The sequence below is a fragment of the Crinia signifera genome, chromosome 3 (assembly GCF_055691185.1).
Source record: "Crinia signifera chromosome 3, ASM5569118v1, whole genome shotgun sequence".
In the NCBI taxonomy this organism is placed as follows: domain Eukaryota; kingdom Metazoa; phylum Chordata; class Amphibia; order Anura; family Myobatrachidae; genus Crinia; species Crinia signifera.
The window spans coordinates 16,826,805-16,851,698 of NC_139219.1; the positions used below are offsets into that span (position 1 = coordinate 16,826,805).

General features: G+C 45.8%; 1 protein-coding gene across 4 annotated transcripts in view; it reads right to left on the reverse strand.

Moving 5' to 3' along the window:
- The window catches only part of DAAM2 (dishevelled associated activator of morphogenesis 2), a 221,729-nt gene that overhangs the window by 133,194 nt on the left and 63,641 nt on the right, over positions 1-24,894 (reverse strand). For 3 of the 4 annotated variants that reach the window (XR_014471555.1, XM_083175405.1, XM_083175406.1), the window contains exon 3: positions 16,501-16,590. Coding sequence is in view for 3 of the 4 variants with exons in the window: in XM_083175405.1 (XP_083031531.1) it covers positions 16,501-16,590 (90 nt within the window). In the remaining variant the exon portion in view is untranslated. Of the gene's footprint in view, positions 1-15,873; positions 15,981-16,500; positions 16,591-24,894 lie in introns of those variants that run through there. The other variant, XM_083175407.1, reaches the window with a different exon arrangement.

Here is a 24,894-nt window from a genome sequence, read left to right on the forward strand (position 1 = left end):
TTTGAAATTTTCATGAAAATTTGAGAATTTGCTATTCATATTGTAAGCCTCCTAGTGTCCAAAAAAATTAAAAGGAAGTTGAAATAATGATGGAAACATAAAGTAGACATATGGTCTATGTTAGTTATTAACTATTTTGAGTGGTATGATTATTTGTCTCACAAGCAGAAAATTTAACATTTTGCAAATTGCTAAATTTTCCATTTTTTCACGATATTTTGGTATTTTTCACAAAAAAACACAGACTGTATCGACGAAAATTTACCACTAACTTGAAGTACAATGTGTCACGAGAAAACAATCTCAAAATCACTGGGATAAGTAAAAGCAAAAAAAAGTTATCCCCACTTAAGTGAGACATGTCAGATTTGAAAAAAAGGGCTCTGTCATGAAGGCACAAACTGGCTCTGTCATGAAGGGGTTAATGGGCTCCCAACAGAGCAATTTTATTTTGAGTGTACATTACTTAACGCTTGTCATGTCCAAAACACAGACTCAAGAGACTGCGAGTAGAAATGTTGGCGCCCATAGCACTCAACGGATCAACAATTCCTCCGTCGTGACCCAGTTAATTAGCGGCACCAAAAAAAAAACAAATGAACTCGCCCACAAAATGCTCTTTAAACGCGGAACTTCCAGAGACGATGTCAAAGGCAGCAGCCGGCGAGGAGTCACTGTAATCGCAAAAGTCATGTAAATGAGTATAAATACTTACGTTAGAACATTGACAAATGAGTTTTCCTTACAACAAGGATACTTGCTCTCATGTTTCCAGCGTACTGATATAGTTGGGGGTGTTTGCTCTAGATTAGTTCCAGGCAGTAGAGAAAGTTTGGGGAACAGGGGTTATTCCGCTTTCTCCAGCTTGATGCCAGAACGCAGATAACAATGAGCGGCCAGGAGACACCCGCCACATAGGAATGCGCTAATCTCAGGGGTACCGGCCTCAACTCGTACAATAATATTTTGATATAAAGTGTCACACGAGAACCTGGGTCCTCTGACAAATGTGAGTCTAGAAATCTGACACCGCTCATGTACTGGTCTCATTCGTTTCCTCGCTGTAATATTCCTCAATCCTGGAGACACAGGAACCCGACACAAGGCAAAGAACTGAGGGGATGACAATGCTTCATCTTATGTAGGGTACACACCAGGATGACCCGCTCACGATGCACATCGTGAGCGGGTCGTCAGTGTCTCGTCCGACCCGCTCACGGTGACGCGGGGGGACACGACCCGCTCACAATGTGCACCGTGAGCGGGTCCGATCCGATGGCGACCCGCACCCGGCTGTATGGTCGTCATTCAGATCCTACCTGCAGCAGGTAGGATCTCAATAACGACCGACCCGCGGGACCGCACATCGGATCGGTATCGGTCCACACCAGGACAGAAAAGGGCCCAATCACCACACAATCTACATCCAATTGGTCGGAATTGGATCTAGATTGAGGGGATCGGGCCCTAGTCGTCCTGGTGTGTACCCAGCATTAGACTCATCAGCTGCGAGACTTTATGTAACACAGAATAACAGGACTCTGCTACTGTAAGTGAGGGATGAACGAGCAGATAAGTGAGATCAGGCTGCTTGCGGTTATGTATTCATAATACAGTAAGTAACTGACTGGTAGATTTATTAAACGTCGATCAGGGGAATATGCGCTATCCCCGTGCGTTATAGCAGGGGATAGCGCTTCCCCTGATCTATCACACCCGCCGAGCGTTTACTCTAACGCCGGCGGTGTGGGGCAGGAGGCATAGCGCAGGGGCGATGTTTTGCACTGCGACCCTGCCTCCTGCCAGATTTATGAACGGTCAGCATCGCTGACCGTTCTGCCGCCTGCAGCTGTCGACTTCGCCAGCTGCAGACGGCGATGCCTATACCTAACAACAGGGACAGCGCTGTCCCTGCTGCTGGGGCTGAGCTGCGCTGGGATCTCGCGAGACTAGCGAGATCCCGCGCATGCGCAGTGAGCCAGCCGGGGGGGGGAAGGAGACGGCGCATCAGTATTAACTGATGCGCTGTCTCCAGGAGGGACATCGCCGGAGGGGGGAGTTAGCGCTCCCCCACTCCGGCGGCAAGATCTTAGTAGATCTTGTCGGTGTCCCCTCCTGCTTCGCCTCGCTAATGAGGCGAAGCAGGAACTGTTATAGCGGCGCGATAGGCGCCGCTATAATAAATCTACCCCTCTGTGACGTCTAGTACACATGGTTATGCGTTGTTAGGTTGACAGTGAAAAGGTTCACTGTCAAATTGTTGACACATGAAAGACGTGCATTCGGTCGACGTGGTCAAAAGGTTGATTCAGGCAAAAGCTCGCCATGAAAAAGGCTGACGTGAGGTTTAAAAAAAAAAACTTGGTGTCTATGTCGACGTAGGTTGACATGGAGACTGTATGGGTGTACCGCGTTCCCTCGCTGCGCTCACTATGCTTCAGGCACGGTGCCTCGCTGTGCCGGACACACTGTTCTATTCTCCCTCTTGTGGTCAGTGTTGCGACAGTATCGCGACACATGCGCACTGCAGCTCCAACGCATGTGCAGACCACAAAATATGTTGCGGTCCTTTGCGGACGAAAATAAACCAATTCCACCCCTGAAACAGGCCCAACGAGTGTAACACTACAGGCAGGTTTGGTAAAGGCAAGAAAAGCAGTATAAGAGGCAGACACAGAGACGGAGGGTAATTCAGACCTGATTGCAGGGCCGTGAAGTGAAATCCCACCTTGCAAATTTATGTATATTCTGTACATAGACGTTGCAGCCGAGTGACAAAGACCAAACCCTTTGTCAGCGGCTCATCATCCACCGGGCACCAGTCATCGCAGGCACTGCGGCTGCGATGAATACAGACATATCCGGCCTGGAGCTGATGTCACACACCCTCCCCTAAAACACTCTGGCCTAAGTTTTTCTTGACACTCCCATGAAACAGCCAGTTATCACCCCAAGACAACTACTTCCTGTCAGTCCAGCTAGCCAACAGAAAAATTAGCAGGTCTTCATCGCTGGCCAGCATTGCAGCTCATGCGCAGTTCATCGATAATTGGTGAATTCGCAGATATGCGATCAGGTCTGAATCAGTTCCACAGTACCAGAGGACAACGCTAGTGTAGACCTAGGTGTCCTGACTGTCTGTGTTCCGTATATAGTTCTTACTACACGACAAATACTGCAAAGTCCAACAAGAGAACTGGATCAGACCGAAAGAATGCAGATGCCACAGATGGGAATAAAACACAATCTGGCGATTAAAGGAGCAAGAGCAAGCCCAAAGTCTATGTGAGGTTTGTGTGTTAGGGGTGGAGGAAGCTGGGAAATAACCTGAAGGCCATCAAGGCTGAAGAGACGCACCAGCAGAGCACAGGACAAGCACGAGGAGCCTCAAGGTCAATCGTTTCTCTTGGCTTAAGTGATGAGTTGCACCATTGTCTAACATAGCCGCACACTAATGAAAAACGGGACTCCCATTGCCAATAAGATTTCACCGTACAGTGCCTCATCTCTGAACCATATTTACAAACAAATACATGGAAAATTGGGCAAAGTTCCAGGCACTGCATCCGGTCTTATGCTGCCCTGACCTCACCGAATTAGGACTATAACAAATAATCCAAAAAAAGGTGGTTGGTGAGGGGGGTGGCGCTAGACTGGTGAAATCGTAGAATACTTATTTAACAGCGTTCTTCATTTCTTGATGCACTTTTCGTTTAACTTCATTTCTTGATGCACTTTTCGTTTAACTTGATTGTGATTCTCACGTTGGGTATGAGAAAAGAGAAAGGAAGTGTTTTTTTTAGGGGGAGGGGTTTCAGATGGTTCGTAAATAATACAAGTGTCCCAGAGATGTTGATATTCCTACCTCACTTACATAGCAATGTAATGAGGCTAGAGTATCTGGGTATCTTTTGCTTGACGGGTGTTTTCTATTGTCCGTTTTGCGTACCTTACTCACATGCATCTATGATTTAACTTTCATCAAGGTTTCTTTTAGGTGGCGTACCAGTAATCACGGTTGGATATATGGAATCATAAAGCTTTCTTTATCCGTGTAAAACTTTTATTTTAATTTCATAAACTCTTTTTTTTAACATACACAAAATAAAAAATGGGGGAACCTGTTTGCTGGTAGAGAAATATTTACAAACAAGTTTGATAAGAATCAGTCCTCATTCACATTATGATGGAGCATAAGGACAGTTATGGGATCACATATGTGGTGGACAAATGCGACAAAGTCTATGTATTTATATCAGAGGTCTCTCCCCGTGCCCACAATTCTGTGCTGCAGAATAATGCAAATGCCCAGAGATCATTCGGATTTAATGATGCAGAACACTAAGATAATCAGATGGTGCGAGGCCCTATAAAAAGGGATACAAATGATAAAGGAGCGTTTGTACAAATGTGTGTCCACTGCTGCAATTTTAAATAATTGGAAATACATTTAAAAAAAATCCCCCCTTTTCCCCCCAACCCAAAAATGTTATTTTCTTAGTTGTTCTTCTTCTTTCCAAGAATAATTTGTTCTCCCTTATGACCCCAAGAAGCTTCTTTGGATATTACAACATTCTCCTGTACAACATTATTCTGTATTCCATCAAAATCTCAATTTTTCATTCCAGAAAGCCGAGAGTGCAGCGTGACAAGGGGGAAGATTTAAAGTCCCTGTTTTGTTGACCCTATCTCTTAAATAACTTTGAAAATATTTTGAACAGAGAGAGCGACATAGATCACGGGCCCGTGCGCTGAGTGCATGTTTCCAGTGCACGCTTGTTTGTTTCCTTTCATGCACTCTAGAACATTAATGTCCTATGATGTAATAGCAACTGAATGATCCGGATCAGATGGTGACTGTCAGAAGGTTTAAGTTATCTCCTCATTCAGGAACATTTCTCCGCAACCTGCATCAATGATAAAGCTAATCTGCCCTACTAACTGCCAATACCATGCACCGACTGCAGGGGGCGCCTGACACAGCGCACTGGTAGGCTCCACAAATACTGTGACTATGGAATTCTCAAATGCTAACACTTTGTACTGAATGTTTAATCTACTTAACTCTATTCATGGGTTGGATGTAATGTTGCCCGAGTTGACCAGAGGTTCAAGTTCCTGGCCGAACTATGAAGGTTTTTTTAAAGCGGCAATCGTTTACAAGGCATGGTTTTTGCTTGTAATGATTGCCGCTTTCAAAAACGGGAACCCGCAACTCCAAGGGAAGGGGCATATATGTAACTGTCCTTACCATAGCTCCATCATTGATCATTAGGCGGCAGATCTACATAATGTCTCATAGGGATGACCATTGACCATTGGTGGTTAGCAACCATGAATGGTCTGCTCCCGATGAAAGTGGAGATCCACTGGTGGACAGCAGACACGCCGTGCACAAATGCATCAAACCATCAGTGGTTTTCGTCGCCCAATGGTTTTAAACTCATCCCCAATGACACATGATCATCCAGTTGTGGGCTAATATGGTGCCATTCACAGCCCGCGTCCAGAAGGCATCACACTCCATACTTCTTCAAGGAGGAGAAGCGAGTTCTGAAAGAGTGGACGGACATACCTGGACAGTAACCAAGACTTGTGGGGCACCAAGGTGACATCTGACATATTGCCTTACAGAACGCCTAGAGATGATTGGTTCACATATACTAGGATCTTTACACCAAACCAGGGCAAGTTCGGATTCGTCTTATTGGCTTTTCAAAGCACGTGACAACCGTATAGTTAATCCGATGCCATTTTTGAGGACTGCTCATCTCTACTTCACAACGAGCCGCGTCAAGCTTATGACGCTGCTGCTCACCGGACAGGAGAACAGTATGAAGCTGTTCGGTACAGCGGCGCCATATTTCAGGTAGTACAGTACGTCTTTTCCAACGGTGTTCTTCCATGCTAGCACAAACAGTTGTCTTATAAAGTAACGTCCTACTCCCAGCTCCATATAACGGAACGCCTTTCGAAGCACAGTGCATTATTGCTGAGTACGCCAATGTAGAACTATCCCCAGGCTTGTTTCCTTTCACGAGTAGTGACAGGGGTCAAACGGAGGCTAATGAACTCGTCCCTGGAATTTATAAGGATACGAGAGACAAACGTTTTACCATATGCATTAAAGCTGGAGAGTTCTTATTGATAGTTATCTTCTGGCCAGTGGACAGCCCTTAGCAAGACCCAGAGAATACCGGCTCCTGCCAAGTTAATTAACAATAACAAGCGCTGCCAGAAGCCAATAACAGGAGTCCCTTGGATGTTTTTATTTTATTAAGCCTATGATTACCTACTTGGGAAAGGGGTCCGATCACAGGCAGGCATCTGGTCTGGTTCCAAACCACTGGTTATTGGAGCACGGAGCATTCCTATCACCAGCCTGGCTACAGCTCAGCCCAGAACCAGTATGAGTTACTAGTCCCTTTATATGTGACAGTGGTCATTACCCAGACATATACAGTAGCAATGCTTCATATTCAGTCTCACTGACAGTCCATTCCTATAAAACCAACAGGCCACATCTGCTGAGATGACTCTCACTCATGAGCTCTTTACCAGGGACCAAAAGTCGGGTAAGTGTACAAGGCGGACATAAAATCACTGGTGGGTATACAATACAGACCCATAAATCACTAGTGGGTATACAATACAGACCTAGAAATCACTGGTGGGTATACAATACAGACCCATAAATCACTAGTGGGTATACAATACAGACCCATAAATCACTAGTGGGTATACAATACAGACCTAGAAATCACTGGTGGGTATACAATACAGACCCATAAATCACTGGTGGGTATACAATACAGACCCATAAATCACTGGCGGGTATACAATGCAGACCCAGAAATCACTGGTGGGTATACAATACAGACCCGTAAATCACTGGTGGGTATACAATACAGACCCATAAATCACTGGTGGGTATACAATACAGACCTAGAAATCACTGGTGGGTATACAATACAGACCTAGAAATCACTGGTGGGTATACAATACAGACCCATAAATCACTAGTGGGTATACAATACAGACCTAGAAATCACTGGTGGGTATACAATACAGACCTAGAAATCACTGGTGGGTATACAATACAGACCCGTAAATCACTGGTGGGTATACAATACAGACCCATAAATCACTGGTGGGTATACAATACAGACCTAGAAATCACTGGTGGGTATACAATACAGACCTAGAAATCACTGGTGGGTATACAATACAGACCCATAAATCACTAGTGGGTATACAATACAGACCTAGAAATCACTGGTGGGTATACAATACAGACCTAGAAATCACTGGTGGGTATACAATACAGACCCAGAAATCACTGGTGGGTATACAATACAGACACAGAAATCACTGGTGGGTATACAATACAGACCTAGAAATCACTGGTGGGTATACAACACAGGCCCATAAATCACTGGTGGGTATACATTACAGACCCAGAAATCACTGGTGGGCAATGTTCCCTCTAATTTTACGAAGGCTTTGTGCAGAAAAAGATATTGGCTGTGCAACTTTGGAAGGAAATGTACATTTTTGTGCGTCACATAACGTATACAGGCCTAGGATTCGAGTTCTGTTGAGTTAATAAAGCAATTTGAATGTTTACAGACTTCACACACCACACATATAGACTATAGCAGTGATTTTCAACCTTATTAAACTCGTGGCACACTAAACAAGATTTTAACCTTTGTGTGCTCAGTTGTAATGTCTGTGCGCGGGCTCGGCGAGTTGTGTGCGCGCGCACACGCGCACAGCTTAGAGGGAACACTGCTGGTGGGTATACAATACAGACCCAGAAATCACTGGTGGGTATACAATACAGACCCAGAAATCCCTGGTGGGTATACAATACAGACCTAGAAATCACTGGTGGGTATACAATACAGACCCGTAAATCACTGGTGGGTATACAATACAGACCCATAAATCACTGGTGGGTATACAATACAGACCTAGAAATCACTGGTGGGTATACAATACAGACCTAGAAATCACTGGTGGGTATACAATACAGACCCATAAATCACTAGTGGGTATACAATACAGACCTAGAAATCACTGGTGGGTATACAATACAGACCTAGAAATCACTGGTGGGTATACAATACAGACCCAGAAATCACTGGTGGGTATACAATACAGACACAGAAATCACTGGTGGGTATACAATACAGACCTAGAAATCACTGGTGGGTATACAACACAGGCCCATAAATCACTGGTGGGTATACATTACAGACCCAGAAATCACTGGTGGGCAATGTTCCCTCTAATTTTACGAAGGCTTTGTGCAGAAAAAGATATTGGCTGTGCAACTTTGGAAGGAAATGTACATTTTTGTGCGTCACATAACGTATACAGGCCTAGGATTCGAGTTCTGTTGAGTTAATAAAGCAATTTGAATGTTTACAGACTTCACACACCACACATATAGACTATAGCAGTGATTTTCAACCTTATTAAACTCGTGGCACACTAAAACAAGATTTTAACCTTTGTGTGCTCAGTTGTAATGTCTGTGCGCGGGCTCGGCGAGTTGTGTGCGCGCGCACACACGCACAGCTTAGAGGGAACACTGCTGGTGGGTATACAATACAGACCCAGAAATCACTGGTGGGTATACAATACAGACCCAGAAATCCCTGGTGGGTATACAATACAGACCTAGAAATCACTGGTGGGTATACAATACAGACCCGTAAATCACTGGTGGGTATACAATACAGACCCGTAAATCACTGGTGGGTATACAATACAGACCCGTAAATCACTGGTGGGTATACAATACAGACCCAGAAATCACTGGTGGGTATACAATACAGGCCCAGACATCACTGGTGGGTGTACAATACAGACCCAGAAATCACTGGTGGGTATATAATACAGACCTAGAAATCACTGGTGGGTATACAACACAGGCCCATAAATCACTGGTGGGTATACATTACAGACCCAGAAATCACTGGTGGGTATACAATACAGACCCAGAAATTGCCAGTGGGTATACAATACAAACCCATAAATCACCAGTGGGTATACAATACAGGCCCAGACATCACTGGTGGGTATACAATACAGACCCATAAATCACTAGTGGGTGTACAATACAGACCCAGAAATCACTAGTGGGTGTACAATACAGACCCAGAAATCACTGGTGGGTATACAATACAGACCCATAAATCACTGGTGGGTATACAATACAGACCCAGAAATCACTGGTGGGTATACAATACAGATCCATAAATCACTGGTGGGTATACAATACAGACCCATAAATCACTGGTGGGTATACAATACAGACACAGAAATCACTAGTGGGTATAAAATACCGAACTGTAAATCACTGGTGGGTATACAATACAGACCCATAAATCACTGGTGGGTGTACAGTACAGACCCATAAATCACTGGTGGGTATACAATACAGACCTGTAAATCACTGGTGGGTATACAATACAAAACCATAAATCACTTGTGGGTGTACAATACAGACCCATAAATCACTGGTGGGTATACAATACAGACCCATAAATCACTGGTGGGTGTACAATACAGACCCATAAATCACTGGTGGGTATACAATACAGAACCGTAAATCACTGGTGGGTATACAATACAGAACCGTAAATCACTGGTGGGTATACAATACAGACCAGTAAATCACTGGTGGGTATACAATACAGACACAGAAATCACTAGTGGGTATAAAATACCGAACTGTAAATCACTGGTGGGTATACAATACAGACCCATAAATCACTGGTGGGTGTACAGTACAGACCCATAAATTACTGGTGGGTATACAATACAGACCTGTAAATCACTGGTGGGTATACAATACAAAACCATAAATCACTTGTGGGTGTACAATACAGACCCATAAATCACTGGTGGGTATACAATACAGACCCATAAATCACTGGTGGGTGTACAATACAGACCCATAAATCACTGGTGGGTATACAATACAGAACCGTAAATCACTGGTGGGTATACAATACAGAACCGTAAATCACTGGTGGGTATACAATACAGACCAGTAAATCACTGGTGGGTGTACAGTACCGACCCATAAATCACTGGTGGGTATACAATACAGACCCGTAAATCACTGGTGGGTATACAATACAGACCCATAAATCACTGGTGGGTATACAATACAGACCTATAAATCACTGGTGGATGTACAATACAGACCCATAAATCACTGGTGGATGTACAATACAGACCCATAAATCACTGGTGGATGTACAATACAGAACCGTAAATCACCAGTGGGTATACAATACAGAACCGTAAATCACCAGTGGGTATACAATACAGACCCAGAAATCACTGGTGGGTATACAATACAGACCCAGAAATCACTGGTGGGTATACAATACAGGCCCAGAAATCACTGGTGGGTATACAATACAGACCCAGAAATCACTGGTGGGTATACAATACAGGCCCATAAATCACTGGTGGGTATACAATACAGACCCGTAAATCACTGGTGGGTATACAATACAGACCCATAAATCACTGGTGGATGTACAATACAGACCCATAAATCACTGGTGGATGTACAATACAGACCCATAAATCACTGGTGGATGTACAATACATACCCATAAATCACTGGTGGATGTACAATACAGACCCAGAAATCACTGGTGGGTATACAATACAGGCCCATAAATCACTGGTGGGTATACAATACAGACCCGTAAATCACTGGTGGGTATACAATACAGACCCATAATTCACTGGTGGGTGTACAATACAGACCCATAAATCACTGTTGGATGTACAATACAGACCCATAAATCACTGGTGGGTGTACAATACAGACCCATAAATCACTGGTGGGTGTACAATACAGAACCATAAATCACTGGTGGGTATACAATACAGACCCATAAATCACTGGTGGGTATACAATACAGACCCATAAATCACTGGTGGGTATACAACACAGACCCATAAATCACTGGTGGGTATACAATACAGACCTATAAATCACTGGTGGATGTACAATACAGAACCATAAATCACTGGTGGGTGTACAATACAGACCCAAAAATCACTGGTGGGTATACAATACAGACCTATAAATCACTGGTGGATGTACAATACAGAACCATAAATCACTGGTGGGTATACAATACAGACCCATAAATCACTGGTGGGTATACAATACAGACCTATAAATCACTGGTGGGTATACAATACAGACCCATAAATCACTGGTGGGTATACAATACAGACCCATAAATCACTGGTGGATGTACAATACAGACCCATAAATCACTGGTGGGTATACAATACAGACACAGAAATCACTGGTGGGTATACAATACAGACCCGTAAATCACTGGTGGGTATACAATACAGACCCATAAATCACTGGTGGGTATACAATACAGACCCATAAATCACTGGTGGGTATACAATACAGAACCATAAATCACTGGTGGGTATACAATACAGAACCATAAATCACTGGTGGGTATACAATACAGACCCATAAATCACTGGTGGGTATACAATACAGAACCATAAATCACTGGTGGGTGTACAGTACAAAACCATAAATCACTGGTGGGTATACAATACAGACCCATAAATCACTGGTGGGTATACAATACAGACCCATAAATCACAAATGAGCAGCATCTTTTTCACTCGATGTGCATCTAATGCAACTTGCCTGTGCAAGGAATGATATGATGCGCTGCTTTCCTCATCCCAAACGCCAGTAGAATGTCACCCATGCTGCGGCGATTGGGGTGCTGCGAGAGTCATCTCAACCCCAGACCTACACATACGCAGCTCGGCTTCTGCACAGTTTTTGATTCATTCTGCTAATTTCAAAAAATCCCTGTCGCTATTTCTGCCTTACTGCTCAGAAAAGAAGCAGCCGCCTTGAGCCAGCAGGCCGGCATGGACAGATCGCTGCTGCGGGGTAAGCTTGGCTTGTGCACTGGTGGCCTGTTGACCGTCCTTTATCTTTGGTCACCTGGAACGATGTGTGGATTCTGGCGCAGAGCACAGGAAGTAATGGGAATGATGGAAAGATATTAGAGTGTCATGTACGGGGCATAATCTGACAGTGCTGACAGAATAGTTTTACCAGCTCCGTCCTTTGGCTGGCAGCCTGGAGGAGCCAGATGGTTGCATTGTCATGGAAGCACATGAAAGCAATCTCCTCGGTCAGAAAGGAAATGTACTACTTGTCCAACCTGAGTCTGCACAGCTACACCTCACAATGAGCGGAAGTCATTCCCGGCCCAGCTATCTGCTGCCAGAGGAATTCCAGGCTGGAGCACTCTTGCTATGTCAGAGCAGGCAGCATTAAAACATGAGAAACGCGTGGCCCTCAGTCCTGGAGGGAAGTGAGACTTTCCCACAGGGTGGAGAAGCAGGTGGGTATAAACACAAACACAGAGGTTTATTTTAGTGAACGAATCCAGCCATAGACTTGCACCATCCATGGTTCTTCTCAGGTATAAAAAATTTTAGGGTCCATAAATCCTGTAGATAAACCTTGCAATCAGCTGTCGCTCTAGGAGAACATTTGGGCCAATCAGATGGACGATGTTTCTGCAGATAGTCTGATGATGGGTCCTTGGACTAAGCAGCAGATCAAAAAAAGCACCCAGGACGCATTTATTTGTACTGGATGGCTCCTTCCACTTTTGCATATTAACACAATATGAGTTTTAAGGGCTAGATGCCAGATGAAATTCTAATAGAGTAAGGGGTGGAATTCCAGAAGTAAGGAGCAAGTTGGGAGAAATTTTGAGGAGGAGGTGAGGGGAAGTCATTAGAAGACAAAGGAGAACGAGAGAGGGTTTGCAAAGAATGAAGGTTGGGAAGAGCGGTGGGAACCTTGTAGGCAAGAAGAGTTTGATTCTGAGTGGTGAAGGGAGGCAGAGGAGTGACTGCGGGAGATGAGGATAATGAGGTACACAACAGAATTGAGGACAGACTGTAGACAGAGTGAGGTGGGAGTTAGATAGGCCCGAGAGGAGTCAAGACGGGAAGGATATTAGCATGAAGGAGAGATTAATAATGGCTTCCAGGGTGAAGCAGAGACGGATTCTGAGAATATTGTGGAGATTTTAAGGACAAAATTGTGAAAGGGACTGGATTAGGGGGAGCGGAGGACTTTGTGCACAGATTAGAGAGATATACTTTGTCAAAAAAGAGTGGGAGGTAGAGGTGTGAGTGGAGACATTCTTGGCTGGGAAACAGACCATGATCCAGTTTTAGAAATATTAAGTGTTAGACATCATTGTTCATCCAGAATGAGATGACTCACAGACGGGAGGTCACACATGAGAGGACGGAGTGCGAAGGTAAATTTGGGTATAGTCGACACAAAGGTGGAAGTTAAGTCCAAATAAATGGATAAGCCTGATGAAGGAAGATGTGTAAATAGGAAAAGGTAACGGAGGGGACTTGGGTACAGATGATAGGGAGAAGGACGGTTGGACAAGCAGGAAGCAAACCAGGAAAGAGCCCAATGGATCGAAGGTTTTGAATAAAAGGTGGTGTTGGCCTGGAGAAGGTCACTGGTGACCATGGTAAGGGCAGTTTGGGTGGAATACGGAGATAGGAAGTCAGACTGGAGAGGAAGGAGGTGACACTGGGGGTTCTGTAAACCATTATCAATGGTCATGCGTTTTACCACCTTTATCATGAGAGGGATCATAATACACTGAGGGAAATTGTGTTTGGATACACACTGGTGGATATATCGCTAGTTCGATTGAATGGCTGATATATCAGAGGAACATCGGCTAGTGTGTACCAGCAGTGAACAACATCGTTCACAGACATTTCAGGTCGGCAGTGCAACATCGTGCTGTGTATACAGGCGACCTGCCAACCACCTGCACAGCTGCTGCAGGAGCTGGCGGCGTTTGACAGCTTAATGGGCAAGCGCATGAAGAATCACCCGCTCACTTGTGATATCGGTGCCGACAGATCGGGGCAGTGTGTCTGGAGAACTCGCTATCCCGATACGCCCGTAGCTATATCTGCAGATCAATTGATCTGCAGATATAAACAAGAAGAGAGAAAAGAAATCAGTTTCAAAATGGGGCGCGCTCCTTACCCAAAATGTCTCTTAATGGACTTTTTTATAAAAACGTACCTAATGTTAGGTGTATACTTTATTATTGTGTAGTAACACGTTAGCCTATCCGGCCATCACTTATGCTGCTTTCAGACCGCATAACTGGCTTTGACCCTGTATTTGAAAACGTTTCCAAAAACGGGTCTGCCAGATAAAACCCCTTTCACACCGCAGCTCTTAAACGGTATATTACCGTTTAAGTGCCGATTTTTTGACACTGGCAGACCCGTTTTTGGAAACTTTCCAAATACAGGGTCAAAGCCAGTGCAGCCTTCAGCCCTCCCCTCCCCTCCGTGCAGCTCCCCCTTCCCCCCCGCGCGCGTGTCGACACCCCCTCGCGTGTCGACACCCCCCGCGCGTGTCGACGCCCCCCCCCCCCCCCCCCGTGTCGACCTACCCCTGTGCAGCCGGTACCTCCGTTGTGGATCCCGGCACTGCAGTTCTGTATGGTCGGAAGCACTTATGAAAAAAAGTGTCTTTCAGAAAATGGCTGCCCCATAGGAAAACCTGTTTAAAAAAACTGTCTTTCGTATGGGGGCAGCCATTTTCCAAAAGTCACTTTTCTTATAAGAAAAGTGACTTTTGGAAAATGGCTGCCCCCATACGAAAGACAGTTTTTTAAACAGGTTTTCCTATGGTGCAGCCATTTTCTGAAAGACACTTTTTTTCATAAGTGCTTCCGACCATACAGAACTGCAGTGCCGGGATCCACAACGGAGGTACCGGCTGCACGGGGGTAGGTCAACACGGGGGGGGGGGGGGTGTCGACACGCGCGCGGGGGGGGCTTGATTGATCTCAGAACATGGTATGGATAAAGGGGGATGCCTGCCGTTCAGCCCAGTATTCCCTTATGTAGAATGTCTGAGAGTCAATCACACTTCGGGATAGCAGGTATATTTGAGCATCCAGAAGAAGTGATCCCTGATACATTGGAGAGAGAACTTGACATACACTATAGGACAGAATAATTCCACCAATAACTGTGTCAAAATTACATTGATACAAAGTATACCAACCTATCAATTTGACATCATTCTTATGTTACTAAAGGTGGATACACAATAATAACAAATGTAATAATAAACACAGAACACTATCTTTATTACAAATTGCAATGAACACAGATTCTATATAATAGCAATAAGCAAATTCTACATAAGCTGCAAATAGGTCACAGAGACACGTTTTAAACTTCTATTTCTTTGTTTTTCTATATCTTTATTTGTTTTTAATAATTTCGCTATGTTTCATCCCTTGTAAAGGGAATAAATTATATAAAGGTTTCATACAACTAATACAGTTGAAAACCCGCAATATAAGTGATGGCCGGATAGGCTAACGTGTTAATACACAATAATAAAGTATACACCTAACATTAGGTACGTTTTTATAAAAAAGTCCATTAAGAGACATTTTGGGTAAGGAGCGCGCCCCATTTTGAAACTGATTTCTTTTCTCTCTTCTTGTTTATATTGCTTAAATGATAAATCAGGGGGCTGCACCCTAGCAGACCAGGAACTATATTTTGAAAAAATTCCTGGCAGGCGAGCATTTTTCCACCCAAAAATAAAATATATAAAATACTAACATTTAATTTATGGTGCGGATCCCCCAAACCCCTTCTATCCATGATCTGCAGATATATCTTCTAGTGTGTACCCAGCTCTAGGTGTAGACTGTGGGAGGAATGGGTTAGGATTAGGTTTACAATACTTACCAGGATTTTATACATTGCTGGCCGTCAGCAGCCGAGTGCCGGGATATCGTACCCAAGCCGCTTGCAGGATGAAGGCAAGGTGAACTAAGCACAGCCCTCAGTAGGATCACTGGAAGAGTGCCCCGCTCCCCTGCCGGCTATCAGGTGGGAAGGGCCCACAGCTTATGAGGTCACATCTGGACCCCTGACCCTACGAACCAGAGGTAACTGCTGCTTCTGGGATTCCTACGGCTTCTGACAAGCGGATAGGATTTGTAAAAGCTCCATATATTAGTTCTAAGTCTTTGGTGAAACTTTTACTTGTACCAAGCAGGAACTTGGCTGGAAATAGGAAAAAATCCGTCACCTGTTACTTATCGGACACATCTCCAGCTTGTACAAGTTCCTCAGATATATCTGCGAACGTTGCTAATAGCCGCATTGTATATGGAAACTGTATCTCGGGTTCATTGACCCCTTGGCTATGATTATAAAGTCTACTAAATACTTGGAACTGTACAATTATTATCCAAGCACAAGGTTAGGACTCGGTGCATGTATTCAGTGCATTCATTAACGGCAAACGCCTGGAAAGGGTGGAATTCAGATTACGGCTCTCTGTATATTTGGGGAGGGGGGCCCCCGTACCTTTTTCTTGCTGCAGTAAATTTGCCATTTCTTCTCTGGCGGGAGCGCAAACATCGCCTCTCTATTCTTGTCCGTGAGATCCAATTCATCCTGTCAATCAAAAGAGAGAACAAATTAATGACGGGGGAAAGATATTCAGTCTCCATCCATGTTTGGGGTTATTTAATAACATGCTGCAAACATTGAGGTACAAACAACAGGCCAGCATTCCCCACAGTACCAGACTGATCAGATCTAATAGGCAGATTTATCAAACAATCCTACGCATCACAGGCAAGAGGCTTTATACTGACGGGTGGTGTAATGGTTATAACATTACTGCCTCACAGCGCTGAGGTCACAGGTTCCATTCCCACCATGGCTCTAACTGTGTGGAGTTTGTATATTCTCCTCATTCTTGCTTGGGTACTCCGGTTTCCTTCCACATTCCAAACAATGTCCTTGCATGGGGAACCCTATTCAATTGGCACACGGACCACCAGGGCACTGAGAACAGATCAAGATCAAGGCCCTTATTCTAATCGGCACGGTACGGCCCGCGTGCGGCCGTACCGCCGATGTTTTGCCACTGCACATGCGCAGAGGTCATTCTGCGCATGTGCAGCCCCCTTCGCCGCAGACGGATTTCGTCCGCCGCAAAGGGGGCGTATAGGGGCGTGAGGGGCTTCATCCCCTCATTTCCCTATGTGTACGCCCCGCGTTTCATGGGCGTTCCCATGCAAACGCGGGGCGTATGCATGGTAATGAGGGCATGACGCCCTCATTACCATGACATGGGGGCGGAAAGCTGACGTCGCCGGATGTCAGCTTTCAGCCCCCATACAAGCTACCACACGGACGATTGTCCGTGTGGTCTCAGCTTGCGGGGCTGCCGCGGCGTGCGGCCCTGCCTTCGATGGTCGACGACCATCGAAGGCAGGGGGCAGCTCCCACCATGGTGGAGGCGTACGCCTCCACCATTTTGATGCGGATCGCCAGCCGTCCGTGTACGGACGGCAGTGGCGATCCGTCGGGTGGGCGGCCCTTGGTTTGTGCGGTCGGAGCCCCGTGTGCGGCTCTGACCGCACCAACCAGAATAAGGGCCCTAGTGCTTTGTCCTTAGGACACGACAGGAGTTTTTCACGTTTTTTGGACTCAAAAGTCGACATAGTTACATAGTTGTCATGGACACTGTCAAAGTGTACCGTGTACCCCTCGCTGCGCTTGCCATGCATCGGACACTGTTATATTCTCCCAACATGCTGTAGTTGACATGGTAGGTAGGAGCTTATTGGCTGGCTGTTTATCACTCTCCATTTTATTACCTTTGAATCTTAGTGCATCTGGCCCCATATCCCTTAGGTAGTACAGCCCATAAATAAGTACTGGTATAGTAAGCCTTGGAGAGTGACAAGGTGGAAAGGGATAAAGTAGCAGCAAATCAGCCCAACTGCGCTGATTGATTGATAAACGTATAATGGCTGATTGATAAATATATTATGGCTGTTGTGCTGTGGAATAAACCAATTAGAAGGATGTATAATTAGCTTTTTATATATGGGGCCACAGGGGACCCACATAGCTGTACACAGGGCATCATTACACCTAAACATTATTGTAATCCAGGGAGATGTACCAAGCTTTCTAAAGTGGACAAGTCAAGAACCAATCATATTCTAACTAACATTTATCTAGTACATTCTAGAAAATGCTATCTAGAATATCTGGTTGCTATGAGCAATGTCCACTTGCCCTCCTTACGCAAATTGCCCCCAAAGTACGAAAGTGACAAAACATAAAGACCATAACTGAGGAAAGAAATGTTTAACCGCATCCCATCATAGCACGTGACCATGGTTACCAAATACAGAGGGCCAGATGTACGAAGCTTGAAAAATGATCAAGTGGGAAGTGATAAACCACCAGCTCATAACTGCCATTATACAGACTGTGCTTTGAAAAAATGACAATTAAGAGCTGGTCGGTTGGTGGTTTATCACTTCCCAATTGACCACTTTTCAAGGCTTAGTACATCTCACCCAGAGAGACCTTAGCACTGGTGTCTCTGTGACACATAGAGCCAAGTAGCAGCTGCAAACCCCCCCCCCCCCCCGGAGACCCTAACATCCCAGGCAGCTCGCTGACAATCTATTCTCTGAGACTTAGCTGCGACTGGACGAGAACATATGGAAATGTTTAAAGGATGGATTCCCAAACCTAAGGGGCAGACAAGTGAAAGGAGAGCTATACCCCATGTTACACAGGATTACTGGGCGCAGAGTGAAATTCCACATCTAAAAATACGCCCAGGAATGCTGTCTGAGGTCAGGGAGGACCTGGGGGGAGAGTGACAGGGAACGCGGGAGCAAGGAGACAAGGGAGGGAACTGATGTACAGTGAGTTCTTAGCCGATGCACAATGCGTGGGGATGGACCTGGTGCAGCGCTATATTGTGGCTGGACTGTGCTCCTCATCATCTCGCTTTATGGGAGTTGTAGTACCACAGTAGCTGCTGCAAAGTACAAAACTGGGTCAAATGGGAAAATGATGGTTACGTAGAGTTCCATTTGACGCTCTAGTCATAAATAGCTATTATTATTCTAGGCCAGTGATTTTCAACTTGCCGCATACCAAGCAAGATTTTAAAATTGCCAACACACACCACAAATCGGACACCCACAGGGAAAAACCCATTGGTACCCACAAGAAAGAAAAAAAACCCATATGAAAAAAAAAAAAAAAAAACAATAAATCATACTGGTCCCCACAGGTAACAAAAATAAAATTAATGACTGTTGATCTGGTGGTGGTGGCTGTAAACTGGTGTGGACATCTCTAGCTCTGGGGAAACACTTGAGAAAAGCTCAAGGCACACTAGTGTGCCACGCCACAGGGGTTAAAAACGCTGCACTACAGTAGGCCAAGAAACCAATATAAAGTAGAGCTCCAATGGCGTAATACTACCTTATCGAACAAGCCAGTGGCCACGCCTGTATTAATAGTGGTCCATGGATATTTCTGCTACCGGAACTGTCCCTGTTTTTCAGTATTGAGCAACTACGTAATACATTTCCTATTTTTTGCAGTTCTATTTAATAGGATGAGAGATTCAAAAAGGGAGAGATTTGGTAAGAAATCTCCAGGGTTTTTTTTTTTTTTAAAGCGGCAATCATTTACATGGCAAAATCAAACTGGTTTTGCAGTGTAAATGATTGCCGCTTTAAAAACCACTGGAGATTTCTTACCAAATCTCTCACTTACTGAATCTCTCATCTTAAACATTTCCCCCCTACTGTCTATTCTCAGGGGTAAATTTACTAAAGCTTCTTAAAATGAAAAGAGGTGCTGTTGCCCATAGCAACCAATCAGATTCTGTTTTGATTGTTTTCTCTGGGCAACATCACCTCTTTATTTGTAAATATGCCCCTCATTCTCTGGCCTCAGAGAGGGATGTTTGTACCCAACAGCGGTGCGACCCAGGATGACATCATGGTAATTGCCTGCTGTAATAAAGTGCTATAGATGGTATCAGATGTGATTCAGGGGTGGCTGCTGGGAGGGCTGCATGGGTACGTTATTCTGCAGGCTGGCGCCAGATATGTCAGTACTCAGGCAGAGGGAAGCATCGAGGATTCAGGACAGTGGGAAGGAAGCCCTGGGGTTTCCAGCAGATGCTGTCCACACATCACCACACTTAGGGGGTGATTCAGGGTGGCCGTTCACTGCATCGTGAGCCCCATAACGCCGCATACCGCCTGTCTGAAGCCTCCCGCCACCATGAGAGGGGATGTACGAGAACGCAGTGAAAACGGTCTTTAATTTCCGCCGATATCCGCTGAAAACAGGGCGGGCACTGACCTCCTGTGACATCAGCCGTCTGCCCCCAGGTATGCCAAGCTATAAACCGCTGGGCGTCCCCCTGCTAAAGACCCTGCCCGCACCCCAGCCCTCCCTCCCCGCATTGAACGGCAAGGCCAGAGTGTAACTCGCCGAAGCTGTTCGGTGCCGGGGTTAGCACATGCGCAGAAGCTGTTCGGGCCGGGATGAATTGAGATTGCTGCGAGTGATCCTGAATCGGTCCCTTAGTGCCAGCTCTGCCGGATGCTGAGCAGCTAGTTCTGTGTAATTGCTCTAAGCGCTGCGTCCAGACACAAACTGAACTCCAGATTTTAGTAATGAAATCGCTTCAGATCGGTGCCGACATCGGCCAAGGTGGTGTGCGGACACATTTCCACCATCATTCGCGTTCTGTGCTTTCATTCCTACCGACTTCTGCTCATATTCCGAGCGCCCGTCATTCCATTTATCACATTTGTCCGGCAATCCAGACATATCGCTGGGGTTACCTGCTAACAACAGGATTTATTCCTGTGCTCTATTCATTCGTGGCTTTATGCGTTCCGTATCATCATACTAGGACAGGCAGCCGTGGGCACGTGTTTTTTCCTGGCACTCCCAGAAAATGGCAGGTGACCACCCACAAACCTCAGCTTCCTGTTAGTTAAACTGCGAGGGGATTGCGTTAATGTGCAATGCTTATGGAACGCATGCGCAGTCATACGATTATCGCTCTAATTGCTAATTCGCCGATTAGCGATTCATGCCCAATTACAAGAGATTAACATAAATCTTACTAATGCTGCCTATACATATGTGCGATCAGATGCGTTGGGACATCGCATCTGATCGCATCAGGTGGTGCCCAGTGCAGCACCCGATGTCGCATGCCATCCTGCGATGGACATCGGGTGCTGGAAGAGGGGTGGAGTGGGGCTGTGTAGGCGGGACCGGAGCTGGGGACCATAGCGGTGGAGCTTTCAGGCGGCGGGACTTGTCAGCAGCAGCAGTGACTTTGAAACACTGGGACGGCCCTCTGATTGGCTGAGAGAGCTCTCTCTCAGCAGCCTCAGCCAATCAGAGGGCCTTCCAGTGTTTCAAAGTCATATGCTGCCGAGTCCCGCCGTCTGAAAGCGCCACCACTCCGGTCCCCGCTACACAGCCGCCATGCCTCCCCTGCTGCTGCGTCTTCCCTCCGGTCCCCAGCATTAAGGTTCCGGCACCCCGCCAGCGCTCCGGTATCCATCCCGGCCCCGCTCCCCGAACCCGCCGCTGATTGCATTCGAGCAATCGCATGTGGTTAAAAACCACATGCGATTGCTCATGCAATTCGATAAATATTATGTGCAGCTCATAATATCTATCGATGCAACATTCGACGGCGTGCCTGCGCACATGCAATCATTCGATTTATCGGCCAGATGTGGCCGAAATCGAATGATTGCATTCGATATCTCACATATGTATGGGCAGCATTAGTTTGAGTAGTCACATTATAACGTGCTACAGTACAATGCCCCATAGGTGGCAGTAGTGTGCAGAGATCGGAATTGAAGTTAACCTTAACTTATCATTGTCATTTTCCCGATATACATGCGTAAAATGGCGTTTTCTGTATTTTTTTTTAACAATTCCCAGAATCTATCACTGTCTTTCCGCTTAAGATAGAGATATTTATTTACGGATCTATGTATTTTTTCATTTTCATTATTTTGAATCGCAGCCTTCAGCCTACGCCATCTCAGATTCCAGCTCTTTGGTGCACGCCAAGGTTCCCTGCGCTACTATACCGCAATTCTGAGCAGAGATTGGGTTGGCATGTGCTATAGATTGTAAGCTTGGGAGCAGGGCCTTCCTACCTCTATTATTCAATGCCCTGCCGCTATTTCCGATGGGGAAATAGCGGCGGCTGCCTATTCAATGCTGTCTTTCCCAACAGCATTGATCAGGCATCTCGGCAAAACAAGCCGACTTTAAAAGCTCATTTTGCCGAGAACGCCCATGGACTGTCGAGCTCACGGCCGGATCTCAACGATCAACGGCCCGTTTCTCGTGGCCACGCCCCCTTTTCGGCACTCGACAGGCGGAACATTGAATCCCACCTGTCAAGATGCAGTCGAGGGGTGTACTGGTTAGCATTACTGCCTCACAGCACTGAGGTCATGGGTTCGATTCCCACCATGGCTCTACCTGTGCGGAGTTTGTATCTTTTCCCCGTGCTTGTGTGGGTTTCCTCCGGGTACTCCGGTTTCCTCCCACAATCCAAAAATGGTAGGTTAATTGGCTCCCAACAAAATTAACCCTAGAATGTCTGTGTGTGCGTGTACATGTGGTAGGGAATATAGATTGTAAGCTCCAAAGGGCAGGGACTGATGTGAGTGTTCAAATATTCTCTGTAAAGCGCTGCGGAATATGTGTGCGCTATATAAGAAACTGTAAATAATAATAATAATAAATTAATTAAATGTACTCTTAAGAGCAGCCAGGATTATCAACAGACATAAGACCAAGTTTTAATGAAATAGCGCCCCCTAGGGGCAATGTAATCATGAACACTTCTAAACACTAAGCAGGCTATATATCTCAGACATGTGAGAAGTCCTACTGTAGTCAGCAATCCGGAGGTCATATTTCTGTATCATTCATGGAGCAATACTGTTAATTTATTCTTCTTAAATGTCACCGTGGAAATCGAGAGACCCTAATCCACCCAAGGTACGCCCAAACTGGCAGACGTCCCCCATTCCTGGGTTCACCGGCCTTGTGCTATGAAAGCATAAATTTGTCATCACATTGCTGAGAAAGTTAATAAAGCGGTAATCCACTTCTGAGATGGCGGCGGGCAGTGAGGGAACGCGGAGCTTTCGACAACCTTCAACTTACTGTGTGGCACGATCTTAAGACAACATTAATGCAGCCTTTATTCCAAGGTCCCTTGTCTCTGGCGCGGCTTACACAAATTGAGCCAGCTCCAGAGAGAACGCAGCCAAGTCCTAGGAAAATGGACAAAGGAACCAAAAGTAGAACGCAGATATTGTATCAGCAGTTTTAGTTGTCAAACGACGTCTGTAAGAACAAGTGTGTTGTAGTATTCTACAAATGTGACACTAGACCGCTGGAAAAACACTCAAGTACCCATAGACAGGTCAACCGTAAAGGTTATACACCTGCTACCTCAGTGCTAAGCAGTGACTTCTATGCAGAGGTGCAACTCTGGGAGGCAATGGAGTCATCTGCCGCCGGGCTCCTGCTCCCCAGGGGGCACCTCTCTTCCCCTGCAAGTTTGAATCAGTTAATTGAAAGCCATTGATATTGCTTCTGTGGCTGACTCCTCCTCCTAGCAGGACCATAGGCATCACACTCTCCTTATTTTACAGAGGTGTTTTCGTAGTTTCCATTATCTCGCAACTCAATGAAGTTCTGTCTACAGCGCAAGCTTCTGAGCCGCACTGCTCATAGGCTGCGTTAGGCTTGCCACGGCGGTCACAGTGGCCCTTATTCTAAACGGTGCGGCCGGAGCCGATTATGCGGCCAGGACCGTGCGTGCGAAACCCCGCCTTCCATACGGATCGCCAACTCCGTCCGTATGCGGTAAGAAGCTGGCCGAACGGACCGCACGTGTATTTTTCACGGAATACGCCTCCTCCATCTAAGGGAACCTCCCCCATCATTCGATGGTCGCAGACCATCGAATGCAGGACCGAGTGCTCCACCAGCTCCCGCAACCTCAGACCACACGGACATTTTTCCGTGCAAAAGCAGAGATCTGGGCGGGCAGCTGACATCCGGCGATGTCATATGTCCGCCCCCTACACGTGCGTCACGGCCGCATTACCATACGTACGCCCAGCGTTTTCATGGGAACTCCCATGAAACGCGGGGTAGCGTATGCATATGGTAATGAGCCCAAACAGCCCTTCACACCCCTCTCCACCCCCTGTTCGTAGTGTACACATTTCATGCGGAATTTGGCCGTACGCCCCGCTCGCACATGCGCAGAGACGCCTCTGCACATGCGCAGACACAAAACATCGGCGGGCCGAACGCACGCGGATATATCTGCACCGATCAGAATAAGGGCCAGTGTTTTCTGCCTAGATCCAATCCCAATATTTGTATGTAATTACCAGCATATAGAGCCCAGCTCCAATATCAGTATACTGCATAATGACCAGCATTGAGCAACTAGCTCCATTAACAGTACAATAGATGAGGTCGTACCAATGACCTATACAGTGGCATTAGGGCAGATGTATTAAGCCTTAACAAGAGATACTGTAAATGCAAGGGTGATAAAGAGAGATAAACATCCAGCCAATCACCTGCTAACTGCCATGTTACAGGCTGTGTTTGAAAAAAGTCAGCAAGGAGCTGATTGGCTGGACATTTATCTACAGTATCCTTATCACCCTTACATTTACCGTATCTCTTGTTAAGGCTTAATACATCTGCCCCACTATTACTTCTTTCTTTCTACTGCTGATACCTCTCCCTATGCAACCAAGCATCTGACTTGCCTTCTCCATTGCTTTGTTACATTGCCTACCTGCCTTTAAGTCCCCTGAAATGGAAATGGAT